The sequence below is a fragment of the Dendrobium catenatum genome, unplaced genomic scaffold, assembly GCF_001605985.2.
Source record: "Dendrobium catenatum unplaced genomic scaffold, ASM160598v2 fragScaff_scaffold_810, whole genome shotgun sequence".
Lineage (NCBI taxonomy): Eukaryota > Viridiplantae > Streptophyta > Magnoliopsida > Asparagales > Orchidaceae > Dendrobium > Dendrobium catenatum.
In genome coordinates, this window is record NW_021319272.1 from 238,209 (window position 1) to 256,983 (window position 18,775).

An 18,775-nucleotide genomic window follows, 5' to 3' on the forward strand; every position below is an offset into this window, starting at 1 on the left:
CGGCCATTCCCTTCTCACAACCTGAAGCACCTAAAAGCAAAGGGGAACTCGACGGCGGCGCCTCCTATTTCCGTCGAGCCACCCCTTCTTCCTCTTCCTTGGCATTCCCACGATGGACTCGGCCGCCCGGCGCATCGGACTCACATTCGCCCTCTTTTCGCTCTACGCCGCTTCGGTGATCTCCGCTCGTAGCGATAATGTAAAAGGAGTGGTATATGATGCGCGTTCTTTCATTATTAACGGGAAGAGAGAGCTTCTCTTCTCTGGCTCCATTCATTACCCCCGAAGTACTCCGGAGGTAACCCTCGATCAATTATCGATCATTGCTGTGATCTTTATATGATAATATGAAATTGATCAATTGTTGCTTAATTTGAATGATTAGATGTGGCCAAATATTATTGCCAACGCTAAGGCTGGTGGGCTTAATGTGATTCAAACTTATGTTTTCTGGAATGGACATGAACCCATTCAAGGGCAGGTAAGACACTTAGATAAGAATCGTTTCCGTCCACTTAAAAAAATCATATTTTTATATTCATTTTTAGTTATAAGCTGTATATTATAATGAAGTGATTCTAATTCATCACCTTTCTCTTATATATGTTGGTTTTATGCGAGTAAAAATTTAAGTTGTCTATTTAATTCTGTCGCCCTCCTAATTAGGGTTTGAAGAAATAATAAATAAGAGCTATTGTTGCAGTATAACTTTGAGGGAAGATATGATTTGGTGAAGTTCATTAAATTGGTCCAGCAAATGAGAATGTATGTAACACTCAGGATTGGACCCTTCATTCAAGCCGAATGGAATCATGGGTTAGTATAATTCATCATTTGCTAAATCATTATACATATATTTTTACTGTACGTTCTAATGATATTACTGTTCTATTGGTGTTGTTGATGCTTTTTCTTTAGTGGACTACCAGTCTGGCTAAGGGACATTGAGAACATTACCTTCCGGACTAACAACCCTCCCTTCAAGGTAATTATTACTCGGTTCACGAAAAATATCTTATTTAACAGAGAGTTTCAATGGAATTTCTTGACCTAAAGATTTAATAATAAAAAGTTATTCATCTGGTGTAAAATAAGATGGCAATATAATCTAACTCTACTTAAGGATGATCTGAAAATTTTGAATTTGAGGCTACATATGTAAGATTCGGATCTAATTTAGGTTAACAAAAAAAAAAATTAGGGTTGTTGGCTCAACCCGATAACTCAAACTTAACCTATTTATTGTAATAAGATGTTTTTTTTAATTATTTATTGTAATAACATGTAGAAATTGGATTATAGGTTCATTTTGTGTGTTGAACTTCACAAATGTGAGCTAACTTGACTTGCCTGATTCTCATGTTGTCAAGTTTGGGTTGAATTGAGTCAAGATTTTATTTGGAGATTTTTCAATGCGTTTAATAGATAGATCAACACAAATTTATTCTATTTTGGTCAAATTATTTTAATTTGGATTGATCCTTTGACACAAATTGACACCTCAAGTTAAACTGCTTATTAGAGAGATAGAATATAATGCACTTAGATGCAAAATAATAGGATTATGTTTTAATTTTCTCTAACTTAATCATCAAGTATGCAACGATTAACATCATGATTAATTTGCTTAAAGATAGGTCTAAATATAATCTCTTGAAATTAAATTGGTTAAATTTACAAGGATATCTCAAAAAAATATAATCAAAATTTTAGGTTTGACATAGTAGCTTTAAAGAAATTTGTTAGATTGAGTGAAGAAAATTTAGATAATTTATTTAGCGAATGATAATATTTATTTATAGACATAGGGAATGAATATAATATGAAGAAAATAAATATAATTAAGAAATAATCAACTTAAATATTCTCAAATTATCTATTGTTTTTATATAAAAAGTTTTTAATATGCTAACATTCCTTCTCAAGCTAGAACACACATTACAGGAAAAATGTTGATTTTCGATGGAATTTCCGTCGAAAATAAATCTGTCAGAAATTCCAATGGATTTTCCGACGGAATATTCAATTTTTTCGGCAAATTTCCAAGGAAATATTTCTAGCGGATTTCTATCGCAATTTTTGGCAGAATTTAAAATTTCTTGAAAAATAATTATTATAAATATTTAAAATTATTCATTTTGTTAAATTAAATTAATCAAATTAAATATTGTTAATTTTAATATAAATTCAATTATTATAAATAATATAAATATTAGTAATATTTTTAATTAAATAATTTTCTGACAGAAATTTGTTGGAAATATAAATTATCGACGGATTTAAGACATTTTTCGGTAGAAATGGCCGCTGAAAAATGACATTTTTTCTGTAGTGGCGTATATTTGTTAGCTTAAAGGGTGTTATATAAGTGAGAGAATGAGAGAAACTATGCCTTTGTTGAAGATATCTGTTGTAAGGTTTGAGCTAGAAGCATGAGGGGTGAATTTTTTTTGAAAATTATAGAACCCTATTTGAAATGGCAATTAACATCAATATGTTTGGTCATTTCATGAAACACTTGATTGCTAGCAATGTATATGATTATACAATTATCACAATTCATAGCTATATGATGAGTTGCTAGAAAATTGAGTTCCTCCAACATGTATATCATCTTCAAACATATTATTTCACATGTAGAATGAGGCATGACTCTACATTCTACTTCAACACTCCTGAATACAATAATTTTGGTCTTACTTATCCAGGTAACTAGATTACTACCTATAAAAGTATAGTATATCAAATTTTTTTTTTTATTATTAACAAATCCAACATAGTTGTCATTGTTGTATGTACCTAGTTTGTATATACGAAAATCCTTCTCAAGAAATATAACAATACAAAAAACTAGCATTGCAATGCTTTTGTTCTAAATTTTCTAATGTGTTGACCTATGACCCCATGGTAATGATGATAAATCAAAATTTCAACAATTCTTTGATAACGGAATGGACCATCATGGGAAATATCTTAAGATGGTATCAATTAGTTTGCAACTTAAAATTCTGTTTTCTTCAAGAAGATTATTAATATGTTTTATCTAAGTAATATAGACCCCTTTATTGATGTAAGAAAATTCAGTCTCACTAAAATATTTCAGTCATCTATTTTAACAAAATAACTTTATAAGTAGTGTTTTATAAATATACCATTATTATCACTCACTTTAAGTAATGTGTGATCTATATAAATGGCGCACAATCAAGAATTTTGTTTCTTGTTTAAAAAAGATAAAATGATTAGGGATACTATTTGAAATGCCAACTTTACGAAAACTTTAGAAAATTTGTCAAATCATGATTGTTGAATCTACTTGTGTCGATAAATGCGCTTCTTAAGAAAGCATATGTGTTTGACGCCTTAAGCAACATACCCATTATCGGTTAGATTTGTAACAAAGTTGAATTTAGTGACTATAGAGAAATTATCAAAATAAGCTATCAAGCATATATAAGTGAGTCCTTTAGCAACAAGCCAAAAATTTTATCAATTGATAGAGCCAATATTGGGATGAAACATGAGAGTGAAAATCCATCAAAAAAATTATTGGTTCATCCTCAAAGAGAGTGTGATAGAAAATACTTGAGTTCGCAAGTAAACCTATCTCTAATTGGTTAAAACAGCGAGCGTAATGCAAAATCTGGGTGAAAACAACCCCAAAACGGTAGATTGAAAGAAGAGAAACAAAACCAAAACGAATACAAAGCAAGATACAATTGATCCTGAATTCGAGAGGATGATCGTTCTCTCCCAATCTCTAGACGAGAAGCCTAGAACCCAAGACACCAAAGAGAACTTCAAGAGAAACAATAATCATGCATAATACCTAACCCTAGAACAAATCCCCCTATTAATACAATTAGTTTCCTAATTCGAACCTCCCTCCTTCAAAAATTCCCTCTCTCTCTAGCCGCCCAACCCTCCTTCCTCAATTGCTCCCAAGTGGGCCCCACACATGGGAGGAAAATCAAAGGGGGCGGACCCCTTTCCACATCCTATAGTATTGAGCAGGCCGCTTGGCCGGTTCAGGATGAACCAGCCTATCAATACCGCCCTCCCAAAGAATCACCTTGACCTCAAGGCGAAAACTAGGAAATTGATATTTCATCCTCTCGTATGGCTCTCACATTGCATCATAGTCAGGCAGATTCTTCCACTTAATTAGCACTTCTTTCACTCCATCTTCTTTCTGGCGAACTCCCATTAACTCTAAGGGTTCCAGAATCACCTCTAACTCCTCAGAAGTGTTGCTGGTAACTCTGAGCTGGCTATATAATCTCAAATGGCTCTTCTCAGCTGCAACACATGGAAAACCGAATGAATAGTCATCGTGGGTGGTAGTTTCAACCGATATGCTACCGCTCTAATTTTTTCCAATATTTCATAAGGTCTAAAGTATATTGGAGCTTGCTTTTCATTTCTCCTATTGGCAACTATCTTCTGTCGGTATGGTCAGAGCTTTAAGAACACCCTCTCTCCTACTTCGAACTGGATGTCCTTTCTATGCCCATAAGCTTATTTCTTCTTCTCAGTAGATGTTTCTTCAACTCCTCTAACACTCGATCCCTCTCCTCCAAGTACTCCTCCATTGAAGAAATTGGAGTAATGCTACTCCTAAAGTGCACCAAGTGAGGAGGGTCCCTTCCTTATAGCACTCTAAATGGAGTCATCTATGAAGCCGAGTGAAACGAGGTGTTATACTAGTACTTCACCCATGATAGCCACTTGGCCTATAGCTTAGGTATCTCTGACACAAAGCATCTCAAGTAGGTCTCCAAGCTCTTATTAACCACCTCCATTTGGACATCTGTCTGTGGGTGGTAAGCGGTTCTCCTCTTTAGAACTGTCCCCTATAACCTAAACAACTCCCTCTAAAAATGACTAAGGAACACCTTATCTCTGTCTGACACGATTGCCTCTGGTACCCCATACAATCTGATCATCTCTCTGATGAATATTGAAGCCACTGTCACTGCTGTGTACGGGTGTCGGAGAGGAATAAAATGAGCATACTTGCTCAATCTATTCACCCCCACCAAAATCACCATGAAGCATTTTGAACGGGGTAGCCAATGTATGAAGTCTATGGATATCTCCTCCCATACCCGTCCTGGTAATGCCAACGGCTGTAGTAGTTCCCTTGGTGACATAGCCAGATATTTTTTCTTCTTACAGATCTCACACCTTGCCACCATCTCCTCTACATCTCTATGCATTCCCTTCTAGTAAAGCTCGGTCGCTAGTCTCATGTAGGTCTTCTGCACTCCTGAATGGCCCTCAACTGCGCTTCCATAAAATTCCTGGAGTAAGTTTGGGATTTGGATCGAGGTACGGGGCATCACAAATCTCCCCTGATACAGCAGTCAGTCTCCCACCAATGCGTACCCTGGGTGGCTATCCTCTTCTTTCAGTAAATCTGACCTGATCCTTCCCAAATCTTCATTTCTAGCACATTGTTCTCTCTAATGGCCTCCCAGTCAAGCATCAAAGGAACAGATAGTGGCACTATCTGCAGCTTCCTCATACATCTAGATAAGGCATCTGCCGCCTTGTTCTCCACCCCTGGTCTATACTGAATCTCAAAATCATACCCTAACAACTTGGATAGCCACCTTTGATGCTCATCTGTCACCATCCGCTATTCTAACAGATATTTCAAGCTTTACTGATCTGTCTTGACAATGAAATGCCTCCCAAGTAGGTAGAACCGCCACTTTTGGATGGCCATTAATTTTCTCTCATAAATCGATTTCAACTGGGCTCAAGCAGTCAATATATGGCTGAAATAGGCAATGGGCCTACGACTCTGCATAAGCACTGCACCCAGCCCGTACCTGGATGCATCTTTCTCCATAATGAAGGTCTGAGTGAAATTTGACAAAGCTAGGACCAACACCGTAGTCATCGCCTTCTTCAAGCTCTCAAATGCTGTTGTGGCCGCCTCACCCCTTAGGAACCCGTCCTTTTTCAACTGCTCAGTGAATGGTCATGCTATGGTGTTGTACCCCCTTATAAACCTTCTATAGTATCCCGTCAGTCCTAGAAATCCCCTCAGCTCCTTCAGATTTTTTGGCACTGGCCACTTTAACATTGCCTCAATTTTGGACTGATCTGGTGCCACCCCTTCCTTCGATATAACATGGCCCAAGTACTCGACACTGACTTGTGTGAAGCAGCATTTCTTTAAGTTGGCCCTCAGCTAGTGTTTCTGCAGTACCTCTAACACCCTCTTCAAATGCTCCTACTGCTCCTCCGTCCTGCTGTAGACTAGGACATCGTCAAAGAATACTAATACGAATTGTCTGAGATAAGGTTTGTAAACCTTATTCATAAGGACCTGGAAAGTAGAGAGAGCATTGGTGAGGCCAAAAGGCATCACCAAGAACTCATAATGTCCCTCATGAGTTCTAAAGGCCATCTTGGGTACATCCTCCCTCTTTATACGAATCTGATGGTAACCTTATTTCAAGTCTATCTTGTTGAAGATCAATGTTCCACTCAATTCATCTAGCAGCTCGTCTATGACTGATATAGGAAACTTGTCAGGTACAATTTCATTGTTGAGTGCTCTGTAGTCCACACAAAAAATGCCAGCTGCCATCCTTCTTTTTAACTAATAGAACCGAACTAGAGATAGGACTGGTGCTGGGTCTGATGATTTCTGCCTCCAACATTTCTCTAATCAACTTTTAGATTTCATTCTTCTGGAATAGAGGGTAGCGATAAGGCCTTACACTAATGGAGGACACTCCCTCCCACAACACGATGGCATGCTCCTGCTCCCTCTATGGTGGAATCCCTGAGGTGGCTGAAACACCTCTTGGAACTGCTGAATCAATCACTGAATAGAGAGGGGTATGTCCCCTCCCTCCTCCAATCTCGCTACCTCCAAACTGTGCAACTCCACCAAATACCCTCCGCCAGCCAACTGAATATCTCTTACCATCGTTTTAAGAGAAACTAGAGATTTGGAAAGCCCCGCATCTCTCTTAATCACCACCTTCCTTCCATCTATCATCAACTCCATCATGAGTGCTCCCCAATTTACTTTGGTGTCTCTCAAAGATTGCAGTCATTTCATCCATAGGATGACATTTGTACTCCCAAGCCCTAATGGAAGAAAATCCTCCTTCACCTAAATTCCCTGGATCCTAAGTCGCACTCCTTTGCAAATCCCATGGCCTTTCCCCACCTTCCCAGTACCCATCATTACCCCGTTACAACCGGTATCCACCAATCTCACTCCCAGTTGGTTGACGACCTGGGTGGAAATAAAATTATGAGTAGCCCCACTATCGATTAGCACCACCACCTCCTAGTCCTTTATCTCCCCTTTCACCTTTATGGTATGATTCGTAGTGAATCCTACCACTGAGTTCAGGGAAACCTCAGCCAGATCCAAGTATAACTTCTCCTCCATCTCCTCCTTTGTCTCCTCCTCACCTCCCTCAGTTTTCTCGTCATCGGAGACGGTGAGAACCTGAAGAGTTCTGTTCTTGCACCGCTGCCCTGCGTGTACTTTTCATCACACTTGAAGCACAACCCCTTAGCCCTCTTCTCCTGCATCTCTTTCTCCGTCAGCTGTTTGAAATTTCCCCCGCTTCCTCCTCCTCCTATCTTCTCCTTGGTGGCCTCTCGACTCCCTCGTGTTGCAGGACCTTTAGGTGCTAGATGGGTTGTCGTCATCCTGTAAGTTCCACCTGTGCTGCTACTCCTGATTCCTCTCTCCAAATTCCTCTGATTTTCCACCAGTTGGGCCAACTTCATGGACTCCCCCAAGTGACGGGGCATCAAAACCTTCATTGCTGCTCAAATCTCCGCCCTCAACCCCTTCAAAAAATTCCCTTCCAATACTGTATCTGAGAGTCGCTCCACCCTGCTGGCTAGGTGCTCGAACTACTCCCGGTAGTCTGCTACTGATCCCCCCTATGTCAGAGCAAAGAACTGCTCATAAAAATCTCCTCCCCGGTCGGTTTGGAAACATTCTATTATGCAGTCTTTGAATTCCCTCCAATTCCTGATAGGCATCCTCTAGTCTCTCCGCTGAAACCACAATAAGGCTTTTCCTTCCAAACACAATCCCGCTGCTGTCAGCTTCTCCTCCTTCATCAGCCCATTGAAGGCGAAGTATCGCTCTACCTTGTAAATCCACCCATACGCTTCTTCTCCTTCGAATATGGGCATCTTCAACTTTCTCACCTTCTAGTCGCCACTATTTCCTCTGATTCTTCCATAATTTCTCCTCTCCCAAGTGTTAGGTCCACCCCATGTTTCATGATCTTCCCTTGCTCTGCCATAGCCCAAACCCCCTTCGAAATCCCCCCTTCTCCCTTCAAAATTAGCACCTTGGCGTCCATAGTATCCTTCCTAGCGTTTCCCGTATCCACCTCTTTTTTCCTCTAGACAGGCTCTAGATGGGGTCTTCTTCCTTCTCCTTCCATGATTTCCACCTCATCTTCCTCCCTACGAATTTCATAATTCGTACTTTTTCCTTCCCTCCCTTTTGCCACTGAAGCCTCCATTTGATTTTGAATTTCCAATATTTTTTTATCATATCTCGAAGATCGGCAACTTGTCCCCTCCATTAAAGAAATCCTTTCCTCCGCCATTGTTTTGATTTGATTCATCTCTCCTTCAAATCTTTCCTTCAAGGCATCCACCATTTCGGCCGCCATCACAATACGGAGTTTGTAGATTCGCAAAATCAGGATTTTGTGGTAAAAAAATAGCAACTTCTTCCCTTTTTGAGCGAAAAACTGCTGCTAGAATTTGCCGAAAACAGCCCTCCACCCGTCCCAAGACTTGCTTTGGTACCAATTTGATAGGAAATACTTGAGTTCGCAAGTAAACCTATCTATAATTAGTGAAAACGGCGAGTGTAATGCAAAATCTGGGCAAAAAAAGCCCCAAAACGGTAGATTGCAAGAAGAGAAACAAAACCAAAATGAATACAAAGTAAGATACAATTGATCCTCAATTCGAGAGGAGGATCATTCTCTCCCAATCTCTAGACGAGAAGCCTAGGGCCCAAGACACCAAAGAGAACTTCAAGAGAAATAATAATCATGCATAAAACCTAACCTTAGAACAAATCCCCCTATTAATGCAATTAGTTTCCTAATTCAAACCTCCCTCATTCAAAAATTCCCTCTCCCTAGCTGCCTAAACCTCCTTCCTCAATTGCCCCCAAGTGGGCCCCACATGTGGGCGGCAAATCAAACCTCTTCCATTTGCAAACTCAGATCTTCCCCCATGACACCAGCTGTCAAAATCTTCCTCCCTCCGTCGCTACTACCTGTTTCGAACCCAAACAGCCGAACAAACCTCTCATCCGAACACCATAGAGATCTCCTCCTCTCAGTCGCATATCGAAAAAAATGCCAACCTGCACTAGTCTCGTATGCCAAAATCCCTAGCCACTCCTATTCACCAAATCCGAACTGAAGCACTAACCACTCGACCTTTCCTCCCAAGCTGACGCCACCAAGTGCCTTGTCCAATTCCTCCAGGACTTCTGCCATATCCTTTATCAACTGAGTCTAAACCTACAGCTTTTGTGTTTTGTTGTAAGCCTCTCTATAGCAATTATCTTCATCTCTCTTTATTTCCTAAGCATTCAACCCATTATTTAAAAGGTATAATAGTCCATTTGATCTCCAAAGCTTAAACCAGCCCACCTAAGATCAAATAACCAAAATCTTCCTAAATCAACATAAACAGTAAGTTATTTCTTTATCATTGTATTCTATTTTTATTAGTTTATATTAATTACTATTATCAATTAAAATTAATGCTTATTACTTGTGTTAATCAGTTAATACTGTAAGTCGTTTGTCTCATCGTTGTTATTAAACTCAAACATGTGCATGTGTGTGTGTGTATATGTGAAAGAAAAAAAAGGTGTAAAAAAAAAGAAAAGGGAAAGAAAATCATTCAAAAAAATTGTCTCAACGTTTTTGGCCTCCACCTCGTCGTCGCCAACCACTTGCGAAGATATAAATTTCTAACTCAAAAGCCTGCTCTTGATGCTTGTGGCGAGCCGGTAAACCTCTCTACGTGCTCACGTAGCACGGTGGGAGGAAAACTAGTGCGACACTCGCGACGAGATAGGTAAGCCTCGAAGCGCTCACGTAGCGTGGGGAGGATGAAACTAAGTACCCATACATGGGAAAACAATTGTGCTCTTTGAAACATGTACCAGAGACCCTTAGCGCTCATGTAGCGTAGCGGGGATTGAAGAAAATGCAGCCGTAGTGTCATCCGACATCTACCTGAATTGCTCATGTAGCGTGGAGGGGAAGACTAGTCTTCCAAAATTTCCCCTAAATGGTAAATTCCGGTGAACAGAGGACTTGGACTTGAACTTGCATATCAAATTTGTGGACTTTTGAACAATAGGGGACTTGACATCAAATGAACAAAGACTTGACTTGAACTTGATTAAACACAAATGTCTTAAGTGAACTTAATCTTAAAATGGCCTTGGACTTGAAACAAATGACAACAAATTGAATTTGGACTTGAGTTTGACTTGGACATTAAATGAACTGAACATGAATTCAAGCTCGACTGCAGGGGACTCAAACTCAAACAAGCAACGGAAAATTGAACCTTAAAATTAACAATTTGCAATCATATGAATGATAAATGAAGATTTAAAGAACTCAAGTGGATATCAATGGACAATTGCAAATGATAAAATTAAAACTTCAGTGGAATGATAAGGAGTTATCACCTCATTATGAATTCAAATGTCATGAAAGCAAGTCAAAGAATTCAAGTGAATATCAATAAGCACCTGCAAACAATGGCGTATGATGACTAAAGCTTCTATACATCACTCATAAGAAATGATCAACATGAACCTACTACACATACAATAGCTCACTTACAAGCAACCACAGAAAGCTTGTGGATATTCGTGGATGATTTTAAATGATAATGGGAATTATTGAACCTGCAACATTTGAACCATTGCAAGCAAATACATTAAGCAATAGATGGGTTTCAATGCACACAAGGAGTACCCATGAATGGAGCATGAAGAATATGTAATTAGCTGCAATGCATATCACATATTATGTAAGAGACTGGTGTGATGAACCTTCTACTATCATGGAATAGAAGATTGTAGTAAACACAAATACATACGGGCCCTTGTCATACGTACTAGAAATCATCCACGAGCAAAATGTCAAAGGACTACAATGAATGCAAATTCATACAGGTCGTTACAGGAAATTTATTGTATGTACACTATCTACGAGCAGACATCAAATGATCACAATGAACATGAATGCCTATGTGTTGCAGAAGTAGACTTGTCGTGCACATGACATACAATCTATGGGCAAATACGCAAGATCTGTAGTTAATACAAATATTTGTTGACAATGCTAGAAGATTTGCGCTCAAAACAACTTGTTCACAGAAGACTAAAAATGCCTACAATGGTCCTGTTTGCAGGAAATAGTGGGAAAGTCGTGTTAGACACCGCTTGTAGTCAATGATGATTGGTACACAATAAGGATGATAACGAGCTGCTACGAAAAACTCATTCCACACCCAACATGTCAGTTGCGACCAGAGGGATTTGACATGCAATGGAAGTAGCAATGTGATACATATAGATGTGTGCAAGTGAATGTCAACACGTTATGCCTTGCGCCCACTAGAATTAATGATTTATATATGTGCTATTAGAGATTGATACAAAGCTTGATGGCCTAAACATACGATTACAAGTAGAAAATGCACCTGCTATTCCAATCATCTCAAGGACTGACACAATTATTTTAGAAATCGATGCCTCACATGGTTCTCGTAGACAGTCTGATGTGCCTTTAATTTCTACAGGTTATCAGTTCAGAGTGGTGGCCCCTGATTTTGACATATAGAGCATCAATGTGAACGTAGTCATCCATAGTTGAAATGATTGATTCTTTATTTAAGCCAACAATAGAAAATGAGGAGGATGCATAATCCAAGAATCGCTTATTGATTTATGTACGAGCTCTATGAAGAGAAAGCCAAATCAAATCATTATGGAGAGAGAAAGTCTCAGTTCAACTAGGTTCTAAACATTGAGTTGAATCAGATTATTGAGGCTTGCAAATTTCTTGATGAATGATGATTATGCATCTAACATACCTCCTACGAGCAAATATCAAAGCACTATGACAAACGCAAACTTCTATGAGCTATTGTAAAAGACCCATCAAATGTCCAAAAATATCCCTACACATGCACTACAACTTGTATGCACAAATACACAGAAATTCATATATAATTCATACCTTTATGGACCCGGTGAGCGTGTTATGAGTAAACTTGTGATGTCTAGGGATGCTGCGTGGGTCAATAAATGAACCACAATTCGAGCCCAATCATTATATATAGATAGATAGAAGTCGACACAGCTCGAGTTATCAAATAGATATACGGTCAAGACGTTGACCGGAATATCTATTTTATACGTTCATATAAGGCTTTCAAGGTCGATGATAAAAGAAATTCGTCAACAAAAGACATAAAGTCTACGAAACCCGATCCTCTATCGACAGCTCAACAGAGTCGACAAGGATCAATCCACAAATTTAAATGACCCAAAAAACCCTGATGATGGCCGAATTGACAAAAGATCTCAACCAGAGGGGTCAATTTGAAATATTCAAAATGTTACCCAAATACCCATAAAAATCCAAAATTCCAAAATCTAAATATTTAAAATAGAAATTTCAACCATAATAACTTAAAGCAAAATCTATCCTCCCACCACAATAGTTTGTCGAGGTTGACAAAACTGAAAAATACTTTAGCTCATAAAGAGCTAATGTCGTGTCAAGAATAGCACTAGGATTCGTTCTCAAAATAGTCTTCTGCCAGTAAAGACGTGACACGTGTCCTCTAACCGGCAGTTTTGTCTCCAAATGGAACCGCAGGATAAATGATTATGACCAGGGCTCTCTAAACCAGGTGGTTTGCCGCCAAATGGCACCACTACATTACGGTTATGGCCAGAGCCCGTATGCTCCTCAATGGCATTAAATCCTTAAGATATAAATTAATAGGATATAATCAATAGGGCACAAAGCCCTCTGTTAGCTATGGTGGATTCAAATTTATCCCTTTGGACAAATATCCACCATAGGTTTATAAGGTATCCTTGGAAGAAGCAACCCATGGCTGCCGACAAGGATCCTTCTATCATGTTGGGTCAACTACCTCCTCTGACTAAGTAGACCAGGGACCATGATGACCCGGGACGATAGAACCATGGGAACCATGTGATCTTGATTGGGTCAACTAACTCCTCTGACTAAGTTTTTTTTTTTTTTTTTTTAAGTTAAGGGGAGAAAAATAGATGATTCATTCATTGAATTTTAATGCCAATTTATAGGCTTATAGAATGAATTTAATAGGAAGAAAATAAATGTGAGAATAAATGAAATTAATGGAGAATCATCATATATCTTAGCAAACACACTCTACTTATGTAATAATTTTCTAATAAAATTTCCTGATACAATAACATTTTTATTGGCTGAACTCGGTTAGAGAAATTTTTATTAGCCATATTAAATTCAACCAAATGAGTAAAGGGGTCTGTTTTATAAATATACAAGTGGAGTCCAGTTAGGACTCACTCTAAACAAATTGATGGATAATAACAAAGCACGAATATTTCAGTTATTTTACTCCATTAATCTGAATCCAATATCAAACTGCTCCTTAAATTTAAATACATGTGCAGTACTACATGGCGAAATTTGTGAGAAAGATTGTTGATATGATGAAAGAAGAAAAGCTATTTGCCTCACAGGGCGGGCCCATCATCTTAGCTCAAGTAAATTTCATTTACAAGCCTCAATTATTTTCCTTAGTTTTATACAACTAGTTCTTCTCAATCCCACTTTTTCTTTTCTTTTATTAAATAGATTGAAAATGAGTACAACATGGTGCAAGATGCGTTCAAGGAAGGAGGCAAGAAGTACATACGGTGGGCTTCTAACTTGGCCTTGAGCTCGGGGGCTGGAGTTCCATGGATGATGTGCAAGCAGCAAGATGCTCCTGGTCCAGTGGCAAGTTGACATTAATCTATTCTTAAATGATTACTTGATTTATCCATTAGACTGTTCATATTTCTGATATTTTACTTTTAAATATTTTATGCAGATCAATGCCTGCAATGGAAGGAACTGTGGTGACACCTGGATTGGACCGAATCATCCAACTAAGCCTCTTGTCTGGTCTGAGAACTGGACAGCACAGTGAGTATAATATTATGCACTAAAATTTCACTGGTTACTAAGAACTCTTTTGTCACAATTACAGATAATCCCTAATTTCCATTGGATCATTTCTTTGAAAATGACAGGTACCGTGTGTTTGGTGACCCACCATCACAAAGAACAGTTGAGGATCTTTCCTACTCAGTTGCTCGATTCTTCTCCAAGAATGGCACTCTTGTTAACTACTATATGGTATAATGTGAAGTTTCTTCCTTTTAAACTACCTAAAAAAAAATACATATAAGATAAAATTCTGATGCCTCTGGTTTTAGTATCATGGAGGGACCAACTTTGGCAGGACTGGTTCTGCTTTTGTGGCAACACGGTACTATGATGAAGCACCTCTTGATGAATATGGTACATAAATAACTTGAGCGAAGGTTTGTTTTGAATTTGTCTCTTTTCTTCTTATAAGATGAGCATATATATGTAGGTTTGCCGAAGCAGCCCAAATGGGGACACCTGAAGGACTTGCACCAAGCTTTGAAGCTAAGCAGGAAGGCAATGCTCTGGGGCACTTATAGTTTCCTGTCACATCGAAAAGACTTTGAGGTAAACTAGATACAAAAGCGTTCCTTGTAAAACTATAGCAATATATTAGGGGAAAGAGAACTTGTGAAGAGATTCACTTCCCTCACACAGGCTAGAGTTTATGAGATTCCAAATAAGAAAGTGTGTGCCGCCTTCCTTACAAACACCCATGCTACTATAGATACAACGGTTAAATTTCGTGGTGTAGACTATTTCCTACCTCACCGTTCCATCAGCATCCTCCCAGATTGTAGGACTGTGGTTTTTAATACTCAAAAGGTAAATATCAAATGCAATTGTTTATAGAAACTCAAATGATTGTAATTACTCACTTTCATTAACCGTGTGTTCTAGATAAATGCTCAACACAACTCGAGGAGCTTCACTCCAGTAGTTGAGGTCAGGAAGAAGAGAAAATGGAAGATGTATAAAGATTATTTACCCAGATATCAAGATCAAGGAATTGTTCGTAACTATGAACCCTTGGAACTAATGAACATGACCAAGGATACCACTGATTATCTGTGGTATACCACAAGGTTTTAGTCTATCATTTATTGAATGATTGTTTTTAGTTTTAGTCAGTTTCCTTTATTGAATGATTCTTTTTATTAATTTCAATAAACTGAAGTTGCAACCATGAAGTTAACCAACCTTTCTCTCATTGATTTCTTAATGACCTTAGCTTCCACATTGAAGAAGAAGACTTGCCCAGAAGACATGACATTCGTCCCGTGCTCCAAGTGGCAAGCCTTGGCCATGTTGTGCATGCATTTGTCAATGGGAAGTACATCGGTAATTCTTCCCAACCTTTTTCGTTCTCGAACTTGGGGTTCGTTTGGTATGACTTTCTTATTGCTTCTAGTTAAAACAGTAAGAAAGCCGTCCCAAACGAAGCCTTGATCTCTATTTATTGTAGCTTACAAAGCTATAAATACAACTCTGACTACATAATGTCCCTAATGATTTAGCTAAGAAAATTAGAAGCATATTTCTTTCAGGAAATGCACATGGTAGCAAAATTGAGAAAAGCTTTGTTTTCCAAAAGCCCATAAAGCTGCATTCTGGAATCAACCACATCGCTATTCTTGCCTTGACAGTTGGTTTTCCTGTATGTGGAACTCTAAAATTCCATTGCTGGTATTTTTATTTTTTGCATGCTTTTGACTAATGTCTACTGCTCTTTATTTGTGTAGGATAGCGGGCCTTATCTGGAACATAGAATGGCTGGAATTCACTCTGTGGCCATCCAAGGTCTTAACACTGGAACCCTGGATCTCACTAGCAATGGATGGGGACATCAGGTGCAGATCAAGCTATGGTAGTACATCACAACATATTCGACTGCCATCATCAACAAAATCTAATATAGATTTGGATTCAAACAGGTTGGTCTTTTGGGAGAGAAGCTCCAAATTTATAGCCAGGAAGGTTCTTCTAAAGTTCAATGGACTCAACCTGTGGGCAACACAGCTCTTGTTTGGTATAAGGTAAGCTTGAATTAAGCAGGATCGACCCACAAGTATACTTCAATTGCCAGTGGCTAACAAGTCCCAATGACTACAGAGATACTTCAGTACTCCACTAGGTAATGATCCTGTTGTCCTGGACATGAAGACCATGGCCAAAGGTCTTGCTTGGGTTAATGGGGAATGTATTGGTAGATATTGGGTTTCCAACACCTCCCCTCTTGGCACAGCCACACAGACACTGTAAGTAATCTACTTCTTCTATTAAACTTTTTCAAATGTTTGCATGTTCCTTCTATCTGATGCTGCTCTAATCCTGTTTTACATTTTAGCTACCACATACCTCGTGAATTCATGAAGCCAAAGGGTAACCTTCTGGTTGTGTTTGAGGAATCTGGTGGCAACCCCGATGGGATTCAAATATTGACTGTAAAGAGGGATGAGATCTGCACCTATGTCTCTGAATACCATCGTTCATGGTCAAGGAGGAAAGGGAAGGTCCTCTCTATTGCGGAGGGTGTGAAGCCAGAGGCACAACTAAGCTGCCCCAACCAAAAGATCATCAAATCTATCACCTTTGCCAGCTTCGGCAACCCCACTGGAGTTTGTGGGAACTTCACCGTTGGAAACTGCCATGCTCCACAAACCCAGGCCATTGTTGAGAAGGTAATGATGCATATATTTCATGATAAGCATTTTCAGTTCTCTTATATATTTCTAACTTTGCAACCTTCTCTGTTACTGTTCAGATCTGTTTGGGTAGGAATTCATGTGTGATTTCGGTGAAGGGAGAGGACTATTTAGCAGATGAAGATTGCCCAGGAACGACGGACACGCTTGCAGTTCAGGTCCTATGCACTCTGTAGTAGAGCCTCACAGTTTGAGGAGATTCTTTCTTTCGCACTAAAAATTTGGATTATTATTATTATTATTTCTTAAAGCCGAAGTGCACAAACTGAACTGTGATGACGATTGAAGCTTTTACTAGCAGCACTTGTATACTGGGAAATTGATAGGAGCTGCTGCAATGCGCATCAAACAGATTTTCTTCAAACTATTCACAACACTTGATCTCTTTCCTCTATGGCCATTCTTAAAAAAATTATAAGAAAAACCTCTCCAAATTTGAAACTAGCTGTTAAACATGTGATTCTCACATGATTGTAAAACCTAACACTATAATATAATACTTGATTATATGTGTTTGGTTAATTAAAAATTAGTTCAGTCAACATGAAATATCAAACATAGAGTCAATGCACAACACATCCTAGAAAAATTTCCTATATGAAAATCTGAAATTCTCAAAATCTTTATTGCTAATGTCTTTTATAGCTTCTTTAATGGTAGCACAATCTATCCAGATGAACTCATAACAAAAAATTCAAGTTCACTAATTCTCAATCCCCTCTATTCTACTTAGGTCTTCATTGCCCAAAATTGGATGGCAGTATGACATATCCTCATTGATATACCAACTTTAGGGAACAATAAAATTTTGATTAAGAAAATTTTACTTGGTTCATGTCTCCATTAGAAAGTCCACACTACTTTATGGGAAGTGACCACGTCCTCATTTATTTAAAATTATGAATTCACTCCTTGAAATTTTAAGATTCAATTGAATTAGAAAATAAGGTGCAAATAATACATCATCAAAAAGTTCATCTAATCAAGCAAGAATCACAATGCAATATTTGAATTAGAAAATTCTAGAATTAAATCTATGTCCTTCATAACTCATATTTAAGCAAACATATAATTAGACAAGGCATTTCAATGAGATGAGCCTAACAACACAAAATGCATTTTGACCCAAAGTCTAAATGAATCTAAATCAAGCATGTCGATCATTGCTAAAAATTTTATGACATTATTTGAAGACCAACAACTTCTAAATCTTATGTGCTTACCATCAAAATGAGCTGCTTAATACAAAAACGATCATTACGCCCAAGATCATTAAATTCTAAAGTCATTAAAATAAGTAAGTTTTAAAAGAATGATCATTGATCAAAAGTATTAGTGTGGACCATCCGATGCAATATTTTAACATTTTGATTAAAATTACTAAGAAGCGCTACAGGAAAACAGCTCATTTCCGGCGGAAGTAAATTCGTCACAACTTCCGGCGGATTTTCTGGAGTATTTCCGACATAAAATTTTCAACGAATTTCCGACGATTTTTTCTGAAGGAATTTCGAGCGTATTTTCCGACGGATTTCCTACGGAAATTAAAAAATTAAGTTATATTTTAATAACTTATTGTCAAATTAAATTATTTAAATTAATTATTTTATATATTAAAAAATAACTTAAAATATTGAATTAATAACTTAAATTATAATAAAATAAATAAAATTATAATTTAATTATTTAATAAAAAAAATTAAATGATTTAAATTAAAATACAATTTTATAATTATTTATTTTATTAAATTTAGTTAAATAATTTAATAATTTATTATTAAATTAAATTAA

The 18,775-nt window shown here is 37.9% G+C and overlaps 1 protein-coding gene across 1 annotated transcript in view; it reads left to right on the forward strand.

Annotated features, from left to right (window-relative positions):
* Nucleotides 1-385: 385 nt before the first annotated feature.
* LOC110113955 (beta-galactosidase 11-like) overlaps nt 386-18,775 on the forward strand; it is a 43,974-nt gene continuing 25,584 nt past the window's right edge. The window contains exons 1-18 of the mRNA XM_028696676.1: nt 386-481; nt 704-816; nt 919-985; nt 13,757-13,849; nt 13,941-14,084; nt 14,179-14,273; nt 14,381-14,486; nt 14,567-14,651; nt 14,728-14,846; nt 14,937-15,104; nt 15,180-15,364; nt 15,511-15,620; nt 15,827-15,936; nt 16,022-16,129; nt 16,214-16,315; nt 16,392-16,537; nt 16,627-16,960; nt 17,044-17,142. Coding sequence (XP_028552509.1) covers nt 386-481; nt 704-816; nt 919-985; nt 13,757-13,849; nt 13,941-14,084; nt 14,179-14,273; nt 14,381-14,486; nt 14,567-14,651; nt 14,728-14,846; nt 14,937-15,104; nt 15,180-15,364; nt 15,511-15,620; nt 15,827-15,936; nt 16,022-16,129; nt 16,214-16,315; nt 16,392-16,537; nt 16,627-16,960; nt 17,044-17,142 — 2,280 coding nt within the window. The remainder of the gene's footprint in view (nt 482-703; nt 817-918; nt 986-13,756; nt 13,850-13,940; nt 14,085-14,178; nt 14,274-14,380; nt 14,487-14,566; nt 14,652-14,727; nt 14,847-14,936; nt 15,105-15,179; nt 15,365-15,510; nt 15,621-15,826; nt 15,937-16,021; nt 16,130-16,213; nt 16,316-16,391; nt 16,538-16,626; nt 16,961-17,043; nt 17,143-18,775) is intronic.